The sequence below is a fragment of the Drosophila miranda genome, chromosome 4 (genome assembly GCF_003369915.1).
Source record: "Drosophila miranda strain MSH22 chromosome 4, D.miranda_PacBio2.1, whole genome shotgun sequence".
Taxonomy (NCBI): Eukaryota; Metazoa; Arthropoda; class Insecta; order Diptera; family Drosophilidae; genus Drosophila; species Drosophila miranda.
The window spans coordinates 30,437,679-30,463,187 of record NC_046677.1 but is presented as its reverse complement, the minus strand read 5'-3'; the positions used below and the strand labels follow the sequence as shown (position 1 = coordinate 30,463,187).

The window sequence follows — 25,509 nt, the reverse complement described above, 5'->3', positions numbered from 1 at the left end:
CAAATTTGAACTGGAAGCCCAAGCGCCGACGAAGCACGAAGCAGGAGGAACGATCAACGATGATCGCTTCGCGTCGCGTCGCGTCGAACTTCGAGCGATGCCATGCGGAGATCTGGATTTCGTGGATCTTCTTCTTCCAGCAGCAGCGACGCCAGAGAGCGAGAGAGACAGAGACACAGAGAGAATCCACAATTTGACCCCATGCGCAGGGCGCTGTGCCTGCACGTGCTGCCGCAAGAGAGAGCGAAAACATGATAATGTGAGAGAGTGGCAGACGGAGAGAGAGCGCAGGCAAAAGCCAGAGAGAGCATAGCGACTGAAAAAGCCGGCAAAAATGATCTCTGTGTCTCTCTCTGTCTCTGGCGTCTCTGTTTATGTTTTGAACGAAAAACCGGCGGGAAAGAGAAGTTAAATGCGGAATACACTTGATGGAAGATGGTATGGCATGCCTAAACTGATGGGATAGTTGAGGAAGAGAAGAGTATTATTTTCAAATAACTTTTCTTCAATTAGTTTTCAATTGGGTTATATGATCGGATTGGACCATGTGAGATGCCACAAGTGAATTTTTGCCAGTTTCATGACCTATTAGTGATATATTATTACCAACTGCTACTTTAGCAGGTGAGACTAGTTACTATATTTAACGAAAAACCCAAACTTGGCTTTAAATATTTCACCAATTTCGATGTTTTTTCTTTTATAGTCTTTGATCATTGGATCGGAAAGAGCGGGAAGAAGGGAAGGGAATGATGGAAAGCAATTTTTAGTTAATCTCTCTATGATATAAGAAATTCCACTAAGTGCCATATAGGCCCTTCCTGACAGAATCAAGAAAAGCATTCAGACATACCTAGTATCACTCTAGTCGCACCTTCTAGTGGCACTACTTTAGCGAATGCTGAACATGGAATTTCAGTCTTTAATCTACAAAATTTGCCACCCTCCCAGATGAAAGTTCGCTTAGATTTTGATATTTGAACCCAAAGTTCAGCTTGTTCGAAAATAAACACGAAATGTTCTCACGATAGCCTCCGGGGGGAGGGAGCTTGGTCCCGTTATCATAAGCAACCTTGAAACATTACCCGCTGAATGCGGTCATCCGATGGTCTTTAGCGAGAAGGATGACAAGGCGAAAAATGGTGCTATTAAAAAATACTTAAATAAAAAGTTGTCACTGCGAAATGTGCAAGTGAAGATGACCGAGTGAGAGGAAAGATCGGACAAGGAGGGAGATCGGGAGTAGCCTCGAAAGAGTGCACTAAAATGCGCTAATGTGGAACCCAGCCAGAGACCAGAGACCCAGAGACCGGAGACCAGAGGCAGACCTGACCCAGAGACAACGAATGTCATGGATGGTTGGGAACCAGTTTTATCCCCCACTCCCCACGGGCCGAGCCATTGAAAATGTGTGACAATTATGAAAGGCGATCGACGGCGAGATATTGATGGCCTGGCGGACAACAACAAAAGACTTCCCATATAGACAAAAGCCGCCGCCAGACAGGGACAGAAAGCTCTCTTAGATAATCATCTCGCATACAAAAGCCCTCACAAAACAAGCGCAAAAATGGAAAAGAGCAGAGAGAGAGGAACAAAATACGAGTAAAAACAAATAAATAAGAATTCTTTTCAAGCGTAACGGAAGTCGTTGAGAGCTAAATGGTCAACGGGCCAGTGGGCAATGATTAAGAACGGGCTAACAAGCTGCTACCGGATGCTAAAGCCGTCTAAATAGTGGACTTATAACTGAAATTCGAGAATTTGTTCTATGCAGGGCCGAGGGGAACTAAGCTGTGGATTGTTAGGGGGTTCTGGGAGGTATTTAAACGGGTTCAATGTCTATTTTTAGAAGGCTTGAACTTGAGGTGGTTATGGCAGGAAGATTTAGGAAGGTACTAAGCACTATATATGTATCTATGGGGAATTCTGGAGACCTATACTTATGCTTAAAGTGCTTAATTAAGCTCAATAGTCGATTTATGCACTTCAGAAAATCTGGAAATTCCACAAGTGTGCTGGAAATATTTTTTGTCAATTTAGGACATACAGTCATGGAAAAATTATAGAAACGGTATTTTGTCTTAGTATTTTTTTTAATTTTTTCAGTGAATATTTTCTTTTTTCATAATTTGGATTTAAAATTCATACAGTATTATATCAAATATAAAAAAAAAAAATATATTAAAAAATCTTTATGTACCAAAAATAATTTTTTAAAGAAAAAAAAGATTAAAAATTTGTTTGTACCAAAAATAATTTTCGAATTTTTTTGCGTTGTAAACAAAATATAAACGCACTCAAATAATTTGTTTATCTTATTAAAAAAAATGGTAATAATTTATGTCACTTCAGAATGGATTTTTGGTTGTAAGGCTTAGGATAGTCCATATATTGACTGAAATTTAGCAAAGTTGAGAGATCAAAGGTTTCAAGACTTCATAGGTTTCATAGCAAATGTATAAGGGATACACTACTGGCCAAAATAATAAGTACACGCTTAAGAGCTTTCTTTCACGTCCTATAAAACTTTTCTAATAAACATAATTTAAAAATCAAATTTACTTTCAGTTTTCTATCCTACAATAGGCTATAATAAAAATAGGCTAAGGATCGTCAATATATTAACTTTAAAAAAAGCAAAGAAGAGTGATCAAAGGTTTCAGAATGGAATGGGCTTCATAGCCAATGTATAAGGGCTATATTTGGGCACTCAACAGGGCCAATTTATAGACAATTATATCTGTTTGCCTAAAAGAACACAGCCACCACACCTCCCCTTGATAAACAAATGAATGCCAAACAAAACTTATGATTATTTAATACAATTTTAGTCTATTTCCATTTCAATTTGAATTCCGCCCAAAGTTTGATATAATTTAGGTTAAAAATATACATGGAATTTCCCAATCAAAGTCACGTTCTGGTTTCATTTCTCATTTTCACTCGACTGCTCGAGTATCGAATAATTTTGTATTAATATTCAACGTATACGAAATCCGCGCCTCCATCTAAATAATTAGACATATTTATGTGTTCATAAATATCTCAGATATGATTCTCAGTTTCTCTAAAGCCGCCGCTCTACTCCCAAATACTCGTATCTGAAAGCCAATCCAGTTTTGTTGTGGAAAGAATCGAAAGGTTCGGCAGCTTTTAATTAAAATGCGATAAAAGTGAGAAAATTCGTTGCGGTTTGTCTAAATGGGCTCCACAAAAAAAAGGCAATCAAAAAACCGTAGCATGAAACCCCCAAAGGGGAAGTGGAGAAAAAAAATAAAGAAATGTATAAAAATCATCGATTTCTTATCCCACTTTTGGTGCGCACTTATTTATGTAAATCTTGTCGCTGTCGTCTCTCTCACTCTCTCCCCCTCTCTGTGGGCAAACAACTAAAATGCATTTGTGGAGCAAGCCGATCCAATCCAAGCCAATCCAATCCAATCCAATCGAATCCCAGGCAAGCCAATCCAATCCGATTCCAATGGCCACTCGAGACTTTGAAGGCAAAAGCCTATTGAATAATATTCGATTTGATTTTCGCTACAAACGCTGTATAAATACACTTTTCCTACTCCTCTGCCCTCCTCCCTCCCTCCCCGCCCACCATGGCCTTCCTCTGTATTTTTCTCGGCTTAATCACTTAGTTACTTGATTTTCCACTTTATGACGGATTATGTGTAAATCTTTGACAAGTATCCGAAAAAGTCGACGAAGAAGCGAACAATGTATCGAACATTTGTTCACTTTCTGGGCTATTGGAAAGGTGGGGCTCTTGAATCATTAATCATTGAGGTATTTGCTCATTGTTTGCTGGCTGGAAGCGGTAAGATGATTAAATATTTACCATTTACCAGACATGTATTATATCTTCCTTTTCGGCCTGGTTTTTACTGAATTTTTGAGTGATTTTCGCGCCAAAAACACTGATCAATATCCGACATTCCACCTTTAATGAAATCTTAATCTTACATTTCTGGAAATTCCCTTAAATTCTACCCATTCCCTTGGAACCTAATTAATTTCTTAAACAGTGCACGTTTCTTATTGAAATAATCAAAATATATTGACTTAAAAGTGAGTAGCAGCTTAAGGGCATGTTTTAAGACCAGTTCTAGAGGAGAAGGCAGAGAAAAATGGGAAGAAAAACTCATAAAACCGCCAAACGCAGCACGTGATAATCGCACTTAACAGGTAACACCCATTTGGTGGAATGATGGATTGCTAACAAGGGGAGACCCTGAGAGAGATGGGGAGAGTATGCGAGAAAGAGAAAGGGCGACGAAGATGGAGGAACAAGTTCTTGAAGCGAAGACAACTGCAGTGCAGCAGCCACAGAAGCGAAGACAACAATTGGTAGCAGCAGATCCCAAAAAAAACAAGAGAAATCGGGGACCCGAAGCCTTAAGAGTTACAGGAACTATCTGTAAATAATTGCTAGATTTTTAATTAATTTTTAGATATTCATTAGGTGCTAGAATAGCAGTATTTGTTTGGATTATATTTGAGAACAAACACGATAGAAGGGCTTGAAGATTGGTAGTAATTCCTATAATATATATACAATTTATTCCAATTAACTTAGACTCGGAATATTCCGCATATTCAGAGTTTTTCCTTTGATAATACCTTTAATCTACATACCATAAGATAGACGATTTTGATACAAATTCGGTTTTTGATCCAATCATGGCGGATCTGTGGGACCTGTGGGAAAATAAGGGTGCTCCCACTTAATGGATTCAATTCATAAATAAATTCCCTTTATTCCAATATATACGCTCTGGGGTCGCTGGTGTCGAAAATCCTTTCAGTGCTTCCCCAAATACTCCACAAAATCGTAGTATCCATTGGAAGGGAATACAAAACAGTAAGCTCCAATCTGCCACAGTGCCACGCGTTTCAAAATGCTCCCAAGATGCCGCTACCTCAAACTCCAGCCGCCATTCCATTCCGTTGTCTTTCTTACCCCAACCCACGGCCCCCAGTTAATGTGAATGAGGGCCGTTTAGAATCGGTGGCGGAGGAGCGGAAGGAGCGGCTCCGGGGACAGTTCATAAACTTCTGGCAGGGGCCGTCGTTGGGTCTCGGCGAGAAAGTTGAGAAGCGCAGAAATTAGTTAGAAAGACGTGCGTAAGGTGTGTTTCGGACACTTTTGGACCCACGAGAAGAGCAGCGGGTCATGCCATGCCATGGTTCGGTCTCAGTCTCCGTCTCGGACGTTTTTGGGATTCTTCTCATTGCGTCCGTCAGTCAGGCAGTCACTCTGCTCCGTCAGTCATTAAAACTGACGCGTCTGCTCTCAAACAGAAAACTTTTTTGACAAAACAGCATAAAAAAAAGATTATGCTTTTGCCTGCATTTTGGCCAGCAGCACGATAAAAGTGTCAGCTCCAAAAGTTTGGCTGCCACAACAGTGGCTTGGCCGGCAACAAAAAAGATTAAAAGGATTGTGAGTGCAAAAGGGGTCGAAGGGGTGGGGGGGGGGGGGGGGGGGGGGGGGGGGGCAGACGAGACAAATAGCTGGCGTGAAACGAGGTCAGTCCTGGAATTGGGTGCAAATATTAGCAAATAAATTAATTTCAATTTTAAGGTTGAAGTTGATTGAAACTTTGTTTGAATGGAGCACAGCCCCAGGGGTGGCATTCCCCGAAGTCTTTTCCTGTTGCCGAAGGGAAGCTTCTGGCAAAAGGCGGAGCATTCCTTTGGAATTTCTGTCACTCGTTTGGACAAAACGGAAGAGATTAAAGATGAGATTAAATATGAAATGAATAATAAAACAATAGTTGTTGTTTCACAAGCAAAAAGTGCATGCCATACATCTTTGACAGCAGCTTGTTGGTGTTTATTCAACCATAAAAGATCTCATATATGTATATACTAACTATGTATGTATGTACTAACTATGTATTAGCTCTATATATAGCAGGGGCTGGCGCAAGAGGGAAGCGAGTGTGCAGGGGACTTTCTCAGCATTAAGCACAGCTCTTCCTCTATAAGTCTTTCCCTAAATTAGCTTTAAACTTTTTGTAGCACAAAACGAGCCTCAAAATTCATTAAAAAATGTCCGCTCTTAAACAAACAAAATAAAATAGTAAAAGAGACCGAAAAATATCCTACATATTTCTGTCGAAGCTTTCAATGCTCTTAAAGTTTTTGGGGAAATTAAGTAAAATATAGTTTAAAATAAAATAGGTATAAATTTTCATTAATTCCATTAATTAATCTAAATGATCTTCCAAAGAACTTGAAGTACGCTCTACTGACTTTTAACTCTTTAAATTATATGTGTTTTTGTGTATTCTGAGTCCTCAGTCCTGTAGTCCTGAGAAATTTAAAGACCAGCTCTTTTATTCCATTCCTTAATGTAAATCTTAATGTTGACTCCTCTCTCATTTATCATTCTCTCATCAGCTTTCAAATCAAAAACTTGTTACCCCTTGGCTAGGGTATAGTGGCAGGTTGTAAAGCATGCCACTGCCACTGCCACTGCCACTGCCACAGCCACAGCCGCAACATCAACAGCACTCAACAAGAGCAAAAAGCAAACCGGCGGTCTTTTGGCAAAGGTCAACGACAAGCCTCCCCACAAAACACACAAGAACCAGAGGAGAACCAGAACACAACCAGAACACAGAACAGAACAGAAGGGAGCAGAACCGGAGAGAACATTCCCCAAAAACAGCCTCCAGTTGGCAGCTCATTATTGATTTTTAGTCAAAGTCTCGCAGAAACATAAAATATGGAAAAATGCAAAAATTCTGAACAAAATTGTGTTTAAATTTATTACAATTAACAGCAAATTTTGCCGACTGCCTGTTAGAGTTGTCTATCTTAATAATTAACAAATTGCGCGTTGATTAAAAACCTCATTAATTAAATATGTATCGAGGCATATGACATCTACCCCCCGCTTGTTTTCTCCCCGATCTCTGACAAAAAACTATCGCCGTTTTTTCATTTGTCATTAAAAATGAATTTTAACACTCAACGGCTCGGGGGCTTGACTTTTATCTGAAGAGTGTCCAACGGCATTTTGATGGGAGATTTCTGCAGAATTTATCATCATTTTTTTAAATGTCAATCAAACTATTTTCGATTTAGATTTAGCTGCTATTCCTTCATTCATCGGGTTTTGAAATGTCAATTTTCGGGGCTTTTATTCGCCTTTCTTTCTGGAGATATTTTTTGAAGAGTATTTCTATAACTTCCATATGAATATTTGCCTTTCTTTCTCCAAATATCATACCCAAAGTTTTTTATGTTTCTAAGCAGGTTTTCACCTGTTTTCCACCTGTTCCTCAAAGGGTATTCCGAAGACTTCTTTTTCCATCTTTCCGTCCCACATTAAGGGTATCTATCGGTCAGCTTCCCTTCTTTCTATAGCTTTTTTCTGCTCGGCTTTTCCATACATCTCTTGCTGTCAGCAGCGAACAAAAATTTAGTAATTTAAATTGATTTATCCGACTAGAAATAAATAAATATCTCTGGCACACTCTCCAGTCAGCCGCACACTATTTCGGGCCACTAATTAAATTTAATTTCTCCTTGATTAAAGGCATTTATTTCGATGTTGGCATGTTTTCAGGTTTTCTGGTTTTCTGGTAGTTTTGACAGCCCCGACAGCCATGTCTTCCATGTCTTCCGTCTCTTCCCACCTGACACGTTCAATTATTAATTGTATGATTGATGGTTTCGCACAACGTGTGGTCTCCTCCACTCCACTCCCCCTCACCCTCATCCTCAGTCCTCAATCCACATTCCCCACTTCGTTTGTTTCGCATTAGCAGCCAGTGGCATGGAGAGCGTCTCCATGGGGAGCTAAATACTCCGCGCGAAGCTTTTTTGTGGGTCTCCGATTTGGGCGTGAGAATCCCCCTATTTCTCGCTTCTTTTCACAATTGTTTTCTTCAATGAAGTGCGCTGATTAGTTCGGGTTGCCGTGCTGTCCATATAAATGTAATTTGTCTTCAGGGAGAAGCTTTCAAAACTTAAAAGTCATCCGAAATACATATATGTTAGAGACGAGTTCTTTTGCTACCTTAAGTTTTGTAATGGGGCCACGCAATAGGTTCGATTTTTTGATTAGCTGACTGAAGTGCTGTGTCATCCTCCAGTGACCACCTACATATTTAAAAAGGTTTGACATCTTTCATTTAATGCATTTTTGGAATATAAACTATAATTGTTTTACATTTTCGGAGACCTTTAGATATTTTTCCATCATTAACAGGTATTCCTCATAATATTTTGGCATCAAAATATTTTGATATTTTGGAAAATCAATCGGTACACCAGAGACCTAAGAATTTTCATATACAGGGCCCTGTAATTAGGATCGTTTCTAAGATGTAAGAATGTGTACAAGATTATTGGCTCAAAACTCTTAAGAAATATGAATATTACTTGGATGCCGCTTTCGTACAGTTCTCATACAAATCTTGTATATTTTGGTATCTAAATGCCCCCTCCTCCTTAAGCTCCTCTGTAGATATTTATAGAGATTAAGTTTTCAAAAAAAAAACTAATGATTTCTGCAACGATTCATTTCAAATAATATTTCAGGGAATAGCAGCGTGTACACACTGAAATGGCGCAGTTGACTTTAGATGAATGTAAAAAAGGAGCGCTGGCATAGTTTACAACATGTAGAGTAGATGGCGCCACTGAGCAACCTGCTCTCTGTGAAATGCTCGCTTCTACATATAATCATCTGTGGGCTCACTGACATAGAACTTGGAAAATATTTAGAAAATGAAAAAATATACAATATAAATGATTAATCCAGAAGTAAAAAAATTTACTGAATTTCATTGTAATTTCTGTTAATTTTCCTCCACAGAAAATGGGCTTTTCTTATATTTTCTGTAATATGAATTTCCCCTGGATAAACCCATCATTTGATTTCCATTCCTCTCACCTTTTCTAAAAGTGGATCCCCAAAGTAGCCACGTGCAAGTAAAACTTGATGCTAATGTGATCATCTATTTAAAATTTCAATGAATTTTAATTTCCGTAGGTTAATTTTAATGCCTTGCGCATTTTTGGCCATTTTCCGTGTCCATTTCCCTGCTATGCACTCGCTATAAGTCCATTGTACAGCGGAAAACGCCCCCTCAGTAGACCAAAAATCAATTAAAAATAATAACAAACATCGGGGCTAATGTTGTTGGCCATTTTCGCTAAGTAACGGCCCGGGGAATGAAAATGGAAAATTCACAAAACAAATGCAAATCGGAGCGGAGCGGAGAGGAGAGGAGTGGAGCTTATGAAAAAGGCTGGAAAAATGAATCTGCGTGGAAGCGACAGCACTAATCCATGAAGATTTTTTATTCCGAAACAAAGAGCGGGTGCGGAAGAATGTGGGGGATAGAAATAATTAAATAAATTGCATGATTTTTAATAATTTAGAGAACTGCAAGCTCATGGTGCAAATCGGGCGAGAATCTCTGTAATTAGCATAAAATTTGACTAACTGGAGGGCCGCCCCCGCAGGGCAGGGCAGGTCATGGGTCGGGGTGGGGTGGAAGGCCAACAGCAGAGAACCCAACGGTTCGGATGGAGGGCAATACCAAAACTGCATTTACATTTCCGGCATGAAAGTCAATAATATTATTAAAATATTCCAACATAAATTAGGTATCTTTTTCAGGGGATTTTCGGGAGGGAATATTAATATTTAAGTGTGGGCTCTATGTTGACTTTCGGGATACTGTTTAAAGGGAAAGGAATCACCAATTATTTGGTGGCTGTCTAAAGGAGAGTCCTTGGAGCTAAGTACGAAGGGAGTTTCTCTGAATGTTCTCTGAAGGGAGGAAGGATATAAGCCCAGTCTAATGCGGATAAATTCAATGATTCAGAGTCCACTTCTTAGGGTCTTAGGCTGCCTTCGAATCCAGTCAAGAAGGTTTCAAGTACCACACGCTACTCGTTGAGAAGAAAGCAACGAGTATATAATGTTCCTTATCCCATAAAGATTACAGGTTCTTCATTAGCAAAACCCTAAAGATCAGCTTCAAGTCCCCCAGCAAACAGAGCATAAATCCCAGTACCGACAGACTCCATTGTTCTGACTTTTTGCTGTTGTTGCAGCTACTAGTCGTTAAAGTAAATTAACAGCTCTCTCTCCCACTCTCTGGCCAGCCCTGAAAGTAGTTCCTTTTGTGGAGCCCCAACCCCCACCCTTTCAAGTGCATCGAGTGGGCCGGAGTGTGCGTGCCAGTCCTTCGAGTTATGATTCGATGCTTATGGCATGTAGCCATGTTGCCCCATCCATCTGTGCGGGGCATGCATGCACGAGTGTGTGCGTGCGGGGTGGCAGCCCTTGGCATCCATGGCCGCTGGTCGGGAATCGGTGTTAATGCCACTAATTGACTTGCCGCGTGTTTGCCTGAATGCCGATTGCGGACAGGGCCTGATTAGCCGTCAATTTCAATCCCTCTAATATTCAGCTTGGCCCTTGTGGACCCTGTTTAACTGCCGTCAACTAATATCTGGCATTAATTCAAGGCTTTCCTTCGTTTAAGTATCGATGGCTCAAAAGCTGCATCATTTATTATGTAGGAGGAGCGGCCCCAGCAGCAGTAACCTGAACCGAACAAAAATTTCAAAGGTCGTTGCTCAGCCATTTTATGGCCTAGAAGAAATGGTTCTGGTCCGCACCGCATCGCACCGCAGCATCCGACAGCTTATGGTTTTTGTAAAAGGCAATGCCTGTTCCCCTGTCAAACGCTTCGTTGGTCCTTCAGGCGTTGAAAGTTGGTTCTCTTCCATGCCGACACCTTTCCCGGGGACTTAACGGGGCATTACGGTCGAAGAATGCCAGAATGTCTGCCCAGGAAGCAGAGAGAATGCGAAAAACACAACCAAGGATCATTAGGCAGTGTCAACAAGCGGATTGCCTGATTGGCCAACATCCAAAATTGATGGAAAATTCATAGAAAATTCATTGAAAACTCATAGAAAAGAGCAACCCATTCGTTGTGGTATTTTTTTGTTTGTTTTGGGGCTTTATTGATTTTTTAAAAAGTATTCTTAAATTCTAACTACTAACAAATTGTCCATTAACTAACGTAAATTTAATTAAACCTTTTCTTTTTTGTTTTTTTTTTTCGTTTTTGTTTTTGTTGTTGTTGCATATGACTCATAATTTAATACATATTACAATATTATTATATTCAATATTTTTGTGTTTCCGTTTTCTGTTTTGGATTCCGTTGTTGTTGTTGTTGTTGTTTCTTTTCGGGGAATAGAATCTATCTAGTGTATTGGCTAGTAAATGCAGAAATATGAAATTTGTTTGATCAACACTCGTTTTCTGTTTTTCTGTTTTTTGGGTAATTAAATTTATGTTTAATTGTAGTTTAATTAGTCTATTAGTTGGTTTTCGCTTTAATTGCCTTGAATTTAATTTAATCATACAATTACAGAATTTAATATGTACAAAATTATGTTACATTCATCCAGTTTTTTTTTCCCCCTCATTTAGTTTTTGAAATTCCAGCCAAAAGTTGCATCCGTTTTTTCCCTCGGTGTTTTTTTTCCCCCTTTGTTCCGGAAACTTTTGCGGCCACGTGTGGGTGTCCGCCGGTGTGGGCTCCGCTTCAGGTGCTACCTGGTAGGCAATCGGACACGTTCCCCAAACGGTGGCACCGAAAAGTTGCACTGTTTCCCCGGCGTACGGCGGGGGTCTGGTTTTCGGTTCGGCTTACGTGCTAGAGAGCCAACGCCGTATTTATACAGGGTCTTTAACTAGTATTTTTCAAGTTTTATAAACTCTTTTAGTAGGCTTAATGTACTTATATATTCGTAGTGTTTTTCGCTTGAATTTCTTTGATTTCTTAGTTGGTTCGATAGAAAATCATTGAGAAGAATATGGAAAGAATGTACAGAGAGGAAGATACATAACAGTGGGACCTAAACAGATATCCTTAGGGTTGAAATAAAGTCAAGACAGAAGAGGGTAGAACCTTGAAGAAAGTAATATAAGTTCTACTAAAAATTGGCAAATATTTTTGCAAGAGAATTACCCAGAATCATAAATGCAATACAAGTTGGTCCTTAAAAGTGGAAGAGTCTGAAAGATAGGGCATTCAGTAGTGGTATCCATTATAATCATAGTGCTTCCAAAAAGTAAATCGAAATGAGGGACACACAAAACACAGAAACTTGAAAGAAGTATACTTTTAGTAGGAATAGAAATCGGATATACACCCTTCTATATAGCTTATTCGTTAGAACAGTTATCAGCTTATATTAGTCTTAAATTTCACAGTTAAACCACAAATATATCCGTTTATATATATCTATAATACATTCAATTGTAATCCTAGCCAGACGATACGAATACACAAAACATATTTTCGGTTGGAGAGTGTGCCCTCCCCTCCCCACCCCCTCCTGCCGGATAATGGCATGGCATATGGCCATAATGCTTACAGCTGAAACATCGGTTTAACTACAACTTAACTATTTATTTTTATAATACAACTTTGTCGGCATCTGGCTTGGGGCAGCCACCGCCGGGCCCGGCACCGCTGCCCGTTGCAACCACAGCGAGGACACCGCTGTCCGCCGGCAAGGATACTGCTCCTCCTGCAGCTGCTGCCGCTGCTCCTTTTGATGATGATGTTGGTGTTGGTGTTGCTGCTGCTGCCCCGTCCGTGGGGGGCTGCTTGGCTTTCGCCTTATCGTGCACGTACATGGCGGCGAGCGCATTGAAACGTGGACCCCAATTTTGTAAATAGTTAAAGTCTTGATTCTCATCATCAGTGCCTGCAGAACAGAGGGAACAAGGGCTGCATTAGAGGTCTCCTTATGGAGGGGCAGGGGGCAATACCTGAGGCCAACGAGCTGAGGGACTCTGCTATGCTGCCACTCCCCTCGAAGGTGAAGTTCCGCAGGTCATCGAAGGGCGGGGCATTGGGATCCTTGTCGATGCGCTGCTTCCGCTCCTCCATCAGATAGGCCACATTCAGCTCCTGGCCGGGCGGCAGCAGTGTCATCACAGGATCTACACCCAAGACAAACATTACCACAATTACTAGGGCACGACGACACACGCCACACGCCACACGCCACATCGCGGCTGTTTACTCACAGATGATGGGCATCTTGCAGGCGGCAATGTCCGGCGGCATGGAGCCGCCACCTTGGGCGCTGATTGGTATTTGCAGTGGCGTTATATCGAAGGCCGTCATATCATCCTCGCCCCCGCCCTCGTCCTCGTAGCTGATTACCGTTTCGCGCACATCCTTCTCCGGTCCAGAGCGCTTCTTCTTTTTGGTCGTTTTTCGTTTCCGAGAGTACAGTACAAAGATCAGGGCCAGAACTGAAAGCAAACGGAACGTTATTTAATATTACGTGTTTTCATAAGTGCATACGAGAGGTACAACAATTTAAAAGTACATGTCGGATCCAAGTATTATTTTCAGTTTATTCTGAGATGAGCTCTACAAAATTGTTCGCAGTGCTCTTTTCCGTTGCCTTTATTCCATTTTGCAGTTTTGTATTATCCCCTGCCTCTACCATTGCGACTACTCGCTCAGAGAGGTGTGCTTTGTATATGTATGTAGAAAAAAGAAACGACACAGCGCGCTGCAGCGGAACATTTTCCCGATGGATTTTCACCATTTTCCGAATTTTCTCGAATTTAAGCGCGGAGCCGATTTATGAAGTGATGAAAGTGAGAGCGCTGCAAATTCGTTTATTCTTTGATCTCTTGCTTCTCTTCCTTATTGCTCTCTCTCGTACTCTCTCTCCAGCTTCTTTTGCAAAAACGAAACGAAAATAAAACCGAGACGACGGAACAATAACACATTTTAGATTTTAAAACTTCTTTCTCTGCTACTGCAAAGAGAGATCAGTTAATTTAATAAAATTAAGTCTTTTCACCATACGCTGCACCTTCACCGCGCACTGTAACTCACTCACTAGTCTCACCATCTCACTCGCACTCCCACACTCTTTTGATCACTTTTTTCAGTAGCAGCGGCAAACGACAAGGAGCATGTTGAAATTATTCAAGGTGCTCCGCTAGCTCTGTTCGGGTCTATTTACGCTCCGCACTACTGAGAGCGCTTGTTGGTGAGAGAGAGAGAAACACCAAGTTTGCTGTTGCACTGAGAAAAAGGTGTCGTGAGAAGAGAGCGCGTTGCGAGAGCGGACCACCTTGTGCATTTTCGTCCTGAGCTTAAGCAGCTGCAGAGAGCGTGGGAGGAGAGAGGACAATTAGGAAGAGTAGCGTAGCAGGCATGGGCGTACCCAGGTACCAGAAGGGGGTTAACTGGCCGCCCCTTCAGCGTGCTTGTTAGTGGAAAACATATTAGAGTTTAATATTCGCTGCATATTGAAATAAAAAGGTTTCTGCTTAATTGATTTGATATGAATCAATCTTTCTAAACGCATGTAACATCTTCATCAAACGCATAACAATCACTGACCCCCTTCGCGAAATACTGGGTAAGCCCTTGGCAGCAGAATGAGAGATCAAAGAATGAACGAATTTGTAGCGTTCTCACTCAAATTTTTTCAACCGGTCAAAGCGCGCGTTCGTAAGTCAGCTCCGCGTTTAAATTCGAGAAAATCTGGAAAATGGTGAAAATCCATCGGGAAAAATGTCGCGCTGGTGTGTGAAATGAAGTTCAGCGCAGTGCATATATAAATGTACAAATTAAATGTGTTTTAGTGCAAGAGAAGTGTTTGGAAAAGGGCGGGGGCGCAGAAGGAGGCAAAATGGCGGCAAAAATTCAGATCTACGAAGGAAAAGTGCAAAAAATATGTATTTTATATGTGCAATGTTTGATGTATATGTATGTATGTTGTTAAACATAATACTTTTGCATAAATTCGTTTTTTTTATGTGTAAAAATCTGGAATGTGCTATTTTTTCGTTGTCTCGACATTTTTTTGCGTTTGATCCCGTGAGTTCTAGCAATGTGTGTGTGTTTGTGTGCGTGCTTAAAAATTCTTCAAGTTTCGTCCCTTCCCCACTCCCTTTAATGGAGAGTAGTAGTGGGATGCAGTGAGGAAGAGAATCAAAAAGGAGAGAGTGCTCTCTTTCCAAGTTAAGTTCGTGATACGGTGAGGCCTTCCCAATAGTGCTGATCTGACTGTCTCCTGTTTGGTGTATTCACACGGACTTCCGCCCACTAACGCCTCACCTTAAATAAATATGCTTAAAAATTGTGCTCTTATTGGAAATCATTTCGTGCGTTTCGTGCGTTTATGGGTAAGTGGGAAAAGAGACAACCCGCACTCTATGCCAATTTTATTGAGGATCCTGTCCTTAAAGCGAATAATATCCATCTCTTTTTCCCACTGCCAACTTGCACTTTGAAATCTCTACCTGAACTAAAAGTATCTTTCCATTTAATAACTATCCTGCTCTTTACAGTTCTCATTTAATTTACATTATCTACTCTCCGCCAACCATCCTGTCTGCTCCTCATTAAAGTCTCTCTATTTTTCTTCCCAACGTTGTCCCTGCTTTCCAAAAAAAAAGAGGAGCAAAAAGTGTGCAGCAAATACCCAGTACAGTGGGTACTGCTGCTGTGACTGTCAGTCCGTGTTTGGGGTGTCTGTTAACTGTCAGGGCCCCATAACAACAACTCCATTTACATTTAATGAAGGTAATTAAATGTAGGGAAAAATGTTATTCTTTTTGCCGTTTCCTGCATTTGCACACTTACAAAATGGAGAGGGGGGAAGTGGAGCGCAGGTTCTAAACTGATAAATATGAGAGGGAACGCATTTAATTGGTCTCCAGTTCGTGATGTAATTAATATTTTGCTGATGTTTTTGGTTGGACATTATGAAATGTACATTTCTGTGTAATTGGCTGTGAGAAATAGCTTTTCTCAAAGGAAAATCACAGTAAAGCTCCTTCAACAATTCCAAGAATTAAGCTTAAAAAAATACTAGTATTTTAGTTTTAAAAAATGGACTTTGTTGCATGTGTTTTTGTCGTTTTTGGGGATCGTCGGTTGGCAGTTATTTGGCAACTAATGAATCCAGTCTTAGCCTTTTAGCCTCGAAGAAATGTGGTACGAAAAAGCAACATCCTGTCATTTGAGACAGAGTTTTAATTATTTTTACTTGGCTGTTTGCTTAACCCCACAGTGCCAGAGCCAGAGCCAAGTTAATATTCCTGTCAACTGAAGCGCAAATGATAAAATGCATGTCGACTCAAGAGAACAGAACCCATGCCCCAAAACCATCTTTCCTGCCCCCCACTCGCTTTCTTATTTTTTTTTGTTGGTCCTGTTTACACGACAAACACAGAGAGTGATGGTTCAAGAGACCCAGTTCAGAGGATTCGCAGTCCCGAGAATATGTTCCAGTGGCTGGAGCCGAGAGAAACTTATTAATAACTTTATGCTACTTAAGGAAACTCAAGGAAAAAGGCAAGCCGAGAGCCAAAGAGAGAGAGAGAGAGGAGGGCAGAACTTAACAAGTTTTCATGGTGGAACGACTTGAAGTTGGACTTCTGGCAGCACTAGAAATGTGCATTTGGAATGTGGAATGTCGAATGTTTTTGGCCTGTAAGCGTAATCCGCTTAGATGGCAAATGGCTGTCAATGGGTGCCGTGTGCCCCTCTCGACTCGTTTTTGTCTTGGCCACTTCGGAGCCCAAGGCGTTTCCCTTGGGGCGCTTCTGTCGTCCCAAGTTTAATGCAACAATTACAACATAAAGTTGCAACACGCCCGGAAAACCCCAAAAACCGAAAATAGTTCATTGCCAGTTCTTGGCCGTGGCATGAAGCTTGAAGTGCATTAAATTGTGTCCTCCCACCGCAGAAAGGAGCGACAAAACTTTCTAAATTATCTTGCCACACAAGTTTTGCTTTTAATGGGGTGTTCCCCTCCCCTCCCCACCCCACCTCCCCACCCACCAGCCCCATCAATGATTCGCCTTAAAAGCGAGGGGGAGAGCCAAAGCCAAAGGCTGACCAAATCTGTTTGGAAAGTTATGCGAATCGAAGGAATGTCATTCTTTGGGATTAATTATAAGTTGAATCCGTTTTTAATTAGTTAAGAAATAACCGAACAGAAGCTGCCGAAGGGAGTTGGAAATATTCTTGAAATTTAATTAAATCTCTGACTCGCTCCCTCTCTCTCTCTCTTCCAGTGTGGCTTGGCAGGGAAGGGTGAGTTTTACACAAAAACAAAGATACAAATGTATTTATTCATTTTACAACACATATTCGATAATCCCAGCATTTATTTACTCAATAAATAAAACCTAATGTCCTTCTAATGCCATTAAATCTAATTTAATTCCATTGCAAACAATACCCACAAATATTCAAAATATCCAATTTTTGTGGCAAATTAAAAAGGGGATTTCCCTTTGCACCGAAAACCGATTTTAATGGCTGATTCCCTTGCATACATTTCACAATATTCTTAAGCGACCCCGAGCCAACTGTTCATTCATCAACCTTTAATCAACATTAGAGAGACCCACAAGCCGAAAAACTACAGGCAACAAAATCTACTAACCTACATATAAAAAAACAAAAATAAAAGCCAAAAGGCAAGAATATCCTGTACTGTTGGCAGAGCAGAACAGAACAAAAGCGGAAAGGAGAGCTCTTTAACAGCCTTTGTTTGCCCTCAACTATGGAGCCACGGACGGACCCAAGGAATGCAGGGAATACTCGTATCTTGAACCCTGAACCTGCTGACCAGGCCGGTGGGAGGAGGGGCTCATCAAAAGTGCCATCGGGATGGGTTTTGTGCAAACAAGCAGGTTTTTGTAGTGGCTCTTCCACTCGAAAGTTTATGCTAAAGTACAGTTCAGCGATTCACAGATTACACGGCTGCAAGAACGGGAGAGGAACAGGGAGCAAAGTACACGGGGTGACAGGAGGACAGGAGGACAGGACATGAAAAAGCGTTGACTGTAAATAATGTTGGATAATTATTTAGTTTGTTTTTCATCTTCACGCCACTTAAAGGCAACAAGAAACAGCACGAAAATGGGAATTCAACAACAACAAAGAACCAAGAAAGTAAGCAACGACTTTGAGAAGTAAAACTTGCGATATCCTGGGAGAACTATAGGAGCTATGGACCCCAGAAATCATCTGAAAGATTGATAGATAGATAGAGAGAGGCGTTCCGGGCTGTGACTGAAAAAGGGCTCCTATTACCCCCTGGAAGGATTTTATGGTTTGGGTTCTTGAAAAATTTTGCACATCATAAAGCGGGCAAGTGGGGGGAAAAGTACAGAGAACAGAGTAGAGAGTGGAGAGTGGAGAGTACGCTGGAGTGTATTTTTGTGCCCCGTCGCTTATTTATTGCGCCTATTTTGCGGTTTAGCGGTTTTATGGCCACTCCCGGGCATCTCCCATTGCTTGCGGAGCATCTTCTGGTGGGCCCCGCAGGCAACTGGATAATTATCTGGCTTAGCAGCGTCTAATTAGCTTAAGGTTCCGCTTTTGTTACACTGCAATTTCAGAGCAGGACTACGTTTTGGACCCATTAGAGTGGGGCCTGCACAGGCACAGGCACAGGGATACGGATAAATCAGCGTCACTTTTAAATATGGCCAAAAATAAATTGCCTACAGCGGAGCAGAGATCGGGTGGGTAGGGTAGGGGAGGGGAGAAATGTACGCGCTAATTGAAAATCCTTTCAAATCCCAGACGAGCCGGCGAAACGAAAATAGATTGTCGCGCAATGCGTACGAGAAAACGCATTTGCATGGCCAAAACGAGAAGGGGAGAGGGGGAGAGGAGAGGAGAGCGGCCCAGAGAGAGCCTGGACTGGAGCAAAGCTGAAAAACAGAAAAACCGAAAAATAACCAAATGGCCAAAGCCACTTAACACTCGTTTGGGAAATCCATTAAGTGCCAGAATTTTGTTGAAATTTTATTCTATTTTTTCTGTGTGTGTGTGTGTGTTTTGAAAAAGTAAGCAATAAAATGGCACAAATTGGCTTAGGCAGGGGTTATAAATGGCCAAAATGGCAGTGCCCACTGGCCAAAGACCCAAAGCGTGGAATCCGATTGGAATTGGGAATTAACTGGAGGGAAAGTGCCACGAGATGGAGAAAATATTTCATAGGTTTTTCTTGAATTTGATTAATCTGTGGAAAAGTGTTTTAAGTGATTTTATTATATATTTATTCCTTCCTCTACCAAGAAGTGGTATTTTTTAAAATTATTTATTTATATATTTCACTAAAAAATAAGAGAGTGTTTGTATCTTCTTGAAGCTCCGAGTCTCTTTCCATTTATTCGTTTAAACCAAAAGATAAAACACAGTGTGAAAACTTCAGCCATTTCTCTGGCATTAATTAGCCGCTAAAAAATATGTTCACCCCATTTATTTTTAAGCTAATCCAACAAATTGCCCTTGTCTGAAAGCAGTAAAAAATATTCGCCTCTGCTGGCACTTTGTGTTGTTGAAAATGCAAGGGGCCCCGGCCACATAACCCTCGTTAGCCCTCGTCCAGAGAGAGAGAGAGAGGTCCTTCTCCCACTGTCCAAACAGATGTCAGTGTCGTAGGGGGTTTTGCACATTCATGTGAGTGTTTTTTTTATGTGGAGCCTCTGGAACCCACTGAAAATTGCATTAGGATGGGGAGAGCAGAAACACGGCCAAAGAACAGTCGAATGGCAGGACAGTCCCTCGCTGGGGGACCAAGAATGCCCGCTGTTTAAGCCGCTTAATTGAGACACACACGAACGGGAAATTTGGAAGCCGCTTTGCGCCGCCAAGAAGAAGGGAGAGCCCCACAATTGTGGCCACATTTGGTACTTACTCAATATGATAATCAGGCAAACGAATATGGCGCCGAGGGCCCCCATGCTTAGCTTCAGGCGCTGGCCCTCCTGCACCAGCTCGCAGTTCTCGCCCCAGTAGCCCTCCGGGCAGATGCAGCGATACCGCAGACGGGGCTCCAGATTGATGCACGTGGCCCCGTTCAGGCAGGGCAGATCCAGGCATTCGTTGCGATCGACACAGCCCTTGGTGTCCGACGACATGATGCGTCCCTCGCTGCAACTGAAATGGAAGGAGAGAGAGAGGGGATTAGGACTTTAGAGGCGATTACTGTATGGGCAAAATTGAGGGTAAAAATTTAAAGCTTAAATTTCTAGAATTTAAGCCGGAGGCATTCCCCGGCGGAGCGGAGTGGCCGCCACGTCTTGGTGTCTCCGACTGACACAATTTCCAGAGGCATTGCGTTCACGGCTGCGGGCCCCACAACTGGCAGTGGAATTGGGGCTAAAGTAAGCATAATTTATGACACGTCGACACCTGAAGGGGGCGGCACCTAGAAACCTGGGCCACTATATAAATTTATTTAAAAAATGGCGCAAGGCAAACACGTGTCGGGGAAATCATACCAGGCCCCCAGATGTTTCTGTTCCCGAAAGCAAATGGAGCGAGAATGGAGCTTACTCTGCGGGGGCCGTGCGGGGGGTGGCTGCTGCTCTGGCAGTGAAGGTCCTGTGCGGTTGCGGAGGACAGGACACCGACACCGACACCGAAGCCGACATGATGCAGTGCCAGATTGGGTGGAGAGGGTGGCTGGCGTGGAGAGGTGGAACTGGATGATGGAGTCACTCTCTGCAGAACTAATGATGTGGAAAATGTGCTCCGCAGCAGAGAGCCCATCATCGATGAGGTGTTGCAGATGGCAGCAGAAGAAACCTTAGGATCAAGGGGCATGCCCCAGATACCAGATATATGTAGGGCTTCCTGCGGCGTCTGGCAGGGCCCGAGAGGACATGTGATGACAATTGATATTATTTGTTTTGCATTCGGAGTCAATTTGCTGTTTGCCATTGTCGGGTGGAAAGCGGAGAATGGCAGGAGGGTTTTACCACCCCCCCCACCCACAAATCGATGTCCTGCCTTAATGGGAAATGGTAAAAGGAAACTGTGGAGCACTGCTGGCAGTTCTAGCTGCTGTTTAGAGGACGAAAGCACCTTTGACAAAAGTTAGAATTTCCTTCCTTCCCCCTGGACTGGACTCTCATTCAATTAATCATATTGCCCCTTCGGTGTCTCGTTTCAAAGGAAAAGTTCTAGTAATTAGCTGGGAAAAACCATAAATTCCTCAACACTGGCAATTCAATTTAATTAGCGCCAGAGGAGGGTGGCGCCGGGGCGGGGGGTACTCACGTGCACTCGTATTCGTTCCACAAATCGACACAGTCAAAGGGATCCGGGCAGATGACATTGGAACAGGGCCTGTTCGAGGGACAGTTGCGGTCCAGATTGCGGGCCATCGTCGCCTGGCCCCACTGAGTGCCGTTCATGGCGGGCGGCAGGGGCAGGTGTTTGCCGTCCAATCTGCAAAACAGGAGAGTGAAAAATATGCATGAGTTACACGAAAGCCCAGGCACAATCCCAGGCACAAGCAGCACTTATCAGCAATCGAGGCAGAAAACAAAAAGCAATGATGGAACGAACACTGGAATACCCTCATTGGATGGGTATTTGGAAGGGAAAAGGTATCAATTATATGGTATTTGGTGCTTAAAAGTGGTCTGGATTATCGTAAGTGATTGATTCCTTCTCCAAGATCATTCCTCTGTCCGATAATGGCACCATTTCTACCGCTTCAGACTGCCTGCTGTTAAGGGCAACCTCTCTTCGTAATACCCTTCTGCTGGCCTAAATATTAGGCCTCAATTTTGGGGTCGTCTCACCTGATGTCATCGAGGCAGCTCCTTTGAAAATCGGACTGGACCTCAAAGGTCTTGACGCCCGTGTACTCGGCCTTGCCGCCCGCATAGACGCCCTCCTGCTTGTCGATGCTCAGCCACTGGTGGCCGGTGTAGTGGAAGGACTCGTTGTAGCGGCGGGACTCGCCGCCGTCGAGCTCCATGAGGGCCGCCGAGCCGTAGCGGCTAATGCGAATCACATGCCACTGTCCGTCGTTGACGGCGATGGCCGTGAGGGCCAGCAGCTGCTCCTCGTTCCGCAGCGAGTTCAGGTTGTAGCGGAACTGCAGCTGGCCCCGGCGCAGCTCCAGGATGGCGTACTCGCGGTGGTGCTGATCGCTGACGCGGAACAGCTCGCCGCCCTGCTCCCTGGTGCGGAAGCGCAGCTGCAGCTGCGTGCTGAACCGATCCGGCTCGAAGCTGAGGGCGAACTTCACGTAGCTCTGGGCCTTGAAGGTGGTCGGGATGGTGGGCACGTTGCAGCCGGGCCCCATCCAGCCGGGCTGGCAGTGGCACTTGGCCTGCACCAGGCTGGCCACGCAGTTGCCGTGCTCCCAGCAGCGGGCCGTGTGCTCGGTCTTCAGGCAGACCTCGTCCGTCTGCGGGCAGGCGGGGAAGCTGTTGCGGGCCAGCGCCGGGAAGGCCAGGTCGTAGTGCTCCGAGTTGTGCACCACGTTGCGTATGCAGCCGTCGAAGCCCTTGGAGCTGAACGCGTACTGCCAGTTGTAGAGCGTCTGGTCGAAGTGCTGCCGGTACAGGCCGCCCAGCTGCAGCGGCTGGTTGAGGTTCAGGGACTCGGCGAACGGCGGTATCTGGCCGCGGGCCTGGCAGGCGTTGTCGTCGAACTCCGGCGGACTGCCGTCCTCCATCTCCGACACCAAGGCCGTGCGGCAGAAGTCCACCACCATGCGGACGTTCTCCGCATCCCAGAAGACGTCCAGGCGGTGCCAGACCCCGTCGTCCAGGGTCTTCTTGGTCTTCACCCGCAGCTCCAGGGTCCCAGAGCCGAAGTCGATGAGCAGCCGGGGGTAGCCCTGCTCCAGCTCGATGGCCACGAAGTCGCTGATCACCGTTTCGCCGGGCTTGGGCGGCACTATGGGCCCGTTGTAGAGTATCAGGCCGTCGCCCTCGCGCGTTATGAACTCCAGGCTCAGGTGCGACTCCGAGCAGAGCTGCAGCGGCGGATACCAGGCCCAGCCGTTGCCCCGAAAGCTCCGCGTCGACTGCTGGCACCGCGGACCGCCGTAGCCCACGGGGCAGGCCACGCAGCGCGGCCCGTTGCGCGTCTCCACGCATCGCCCGCCGTTGTAGCACAGATGCGAGCGGCAGTTGTGGTCCGTGCCGGAGAAGTTCCTCGCGCGACACCCGCACTGGGCACTGATCTCCAGCCGGACGCCCACGAGGGCCGTGCGGTTCACGCTCACCGTGTAGGGCTTCTTGCCCAGCTCCACCCTCGAGGAGCACGAGCCGGAGCCGCACTTGCCCCTGCCCTCGTGCAGACACTCGTTGATGTTGACCATCGTGATGTTGAGGCCCACCTCCTGCTCGATCTCCTCGCGGTGCATCTGCACGACCCCGTTGAGCCGCACGGCCTTGAAGTACGGCTGCTGGGTGGCCGAGCGGGCGGCGAAGTGCACGTCTGTGAGGGGGTAGGGGGAGCCCTCCCGCAGCTGCACGCTGAACACGTCCACGTTGTCCCGATCGGTGTACAGCAGCTCGGCCAACTTGTTGCGGAATCGCTCCAGCTTCGAGGGCTCCACCTGCTGCTTCAGCGGGTTCCAGGTTCGCACGAAGTCCTCGTCGCTGAGGTGGGCCAGGCGCATGGAGCCGGCCTGCTGCACCGCCTCCGCCGTGATGTCCCGCACTGTGACACTCAGGTTGGCCGGAATGTCCTCCTGCCCGTGCTCCCTGTCGTACACCTTGAAGCGCAGCTGGTAGCGGCCCCGCCGCGTGCCCGATCGCATGGTCAGGATGCCCGTGTCCGTGTCCAGCTTGAACCGCTGGTGCTCCTGCACCTCCCAGTAGTACTTCTTGTCCGGCACGTCCCAGTCGTCCGGGTCGTTCACGTACACCCTGCCTATGGGCGTGTCCTGCGACTGTCCCTGGTAGTTGTAGACCAGCACGGACTTGCTGCCCGGCTGCATTTTGTTGTCGTTCACGTCGCCAATGGTCACGGTCAGCGTGCTCGTGCCGGTCATGGCCGGGGCTCCGTTGTCCTTGATCTCGATGGGTATGGCATAGGTTTTCTGCGCCTCCCGATCGAAGGGCCGCAGCGAGGAGATGATGGCCACGCCGTTGCCATTGTCGCCTCCTGGAAAGGTGGATAGAACAAAGGATGATTAGATTTGTGTTGGTTTGGGTGCTACACAGTCCTTGCAGGGACCTCTTGCATCCTGATTTCCAAACAGTAACTGAATCTGCATTTCGAGCGCCAAAAAAGCTCCCCAAAAGCTATAAAAGCAAGCAACTTGCAATTCAAAAACCCAAAACCCGAACAGGAAAACCACATCAATGGGCTCTCCCTCCCCCTCTCCCTCCCTCTCTCTTTGGACACTTGATTCATTCAAGGCAATTGCCGCACAATCAAAGTCCGAATCAAACGCTAAGCCAAACTCTGTTTGCATAGTAATGGTGATTGAATTATGTTTCAGACAATCAGCATCATCAGCAGCATTGTTTGTGCCACAAAGTTGGTAGCCAAAAAAGCAAGGAACAAGGCACCATAGAAAAAAGCCAACTGGATGAACAGGCATGTCGAAAGAGCAGAGCAGAGTAGAGAAGAGAAAAGAACTGCAGGAGAACACTGCCTGCAGGAACCATCACTCTTGATGCAGTTGGCCAAGGACCCAGGACCCAGACCAGGCCCAAACCAGGCCCAAACCAGGCCAGGCCTTTGTCTTCATTGCGATTCTGTGGGTTGTCCCTCTGGTTAGTCCCAAGGTGGGACTTTGAAATGCTCTATCGTTGGGATGATTCCTTTTTTATGCACTTTAAACGGCGGGCACTTTGACAGATTCGACAGACAGCCAATAAGTTCGACTGTAGATCTGTAGATACATCATTTTTGAAGGAGAATATTTGCAAAAGGAAAGAGTGTCCGTTTAAGAATTGCTACCTTTTTCTTGAGTTTATTTCGGGCTCATTTTCAATGTCTAATTAAAGAATAAATATATATCTCTAGTTCATGAAACTTTTATGAAACAAAACTTAATCTTTTGTTCATTTAACTGTCACTAAATTGATAAATACAATCGTATATATTTATCCAAGCTGCGGCTTTCTTTTTTGACAAAAGTTTTTCTATTTTTAAATCATTTATTCAGATTTTTGCCTAGGATAATGTCTTTGAAAGCTCCATTTTAACCTGAAATCAAAGGCCAAATTATTCGTGCTATTAAAAAGAGAAAGGAATATAATAATGGGTGGATTTTACAATACTTCTAGTATCCAAAAAGAGAATACCCCTGATGAACACCCTGTGTTTTAAAGCACTTTTACAATAAAAATGAATTATCTAGATGTTCTGTTACAACCTTCTTATACAACCACACGTGTAATTTCTACCAAACAAATCATAGTCCCTATCAAATTATGCTCCTTTTCCAATATAGAAGCTTAAACGTTGACAAATTCCCCAAAGTGTATTCCCGAATCGACCTTCCTTTGCCGTACTCCTTCTCGAATATTTTTATTTGTGTTCCTTTTGGGCCCTGTATTGCTCCGAAATTGCTCTAAACTTAGTTTGTAGCCATTGTTCAGGACTTGTTTGAAATGAGAGCCCAACAGAGAAACAACCAAATTGGTCCAAAGAGTCCCAAATAAAATCG

General features: G+C 44.1%; 1 protein-coding gene across 3 annotated transcripts in view; it reads right to left on the bottom strand.

The window, feature by feature from the left end:
• Positions 1-10,980: 10,980 nt before the first annotated feature.
• LOC108163840 (putative neural-cadherin 2) overlaps positions 10,981-25,509 on the bottom strand; it is a 116,948-nt gene continuing 102,419 nt past the window's right edge. For all 3 annotated transcript variants that reach the window (XM_017299353.2, XM_033393951.1, XM_017299354.2), the window contains 6 exons: positions 21,668-23,993; positions 21,138-21,308; positions 19,771-20,012; positions 13,100-13,330; positions 12,839-13,012; positions 10,981-12,774 (listed from right to left, as the gene is read on the bottom strand). In XM_017299353.2, coding sequence (XP_017154842.1) covers positions 12,479-12,774; positions 12,839-13,012; positions 13,100-13,330; positions 19,771-20,012; positions 21,138-21,308; positions 21,668-23,993 — 3,440 coding nt within the window. In that variant the 3' untranslated portion in view covers positions 10,981-12,478. The remainder of the gene's footprint in view (positions 12,775-12,838; positions 13,013-13,099; positions 13,331-19,770; positions 20,013-21,137; positions 21,309-21,667; positions 23,994-25,509) is intronic.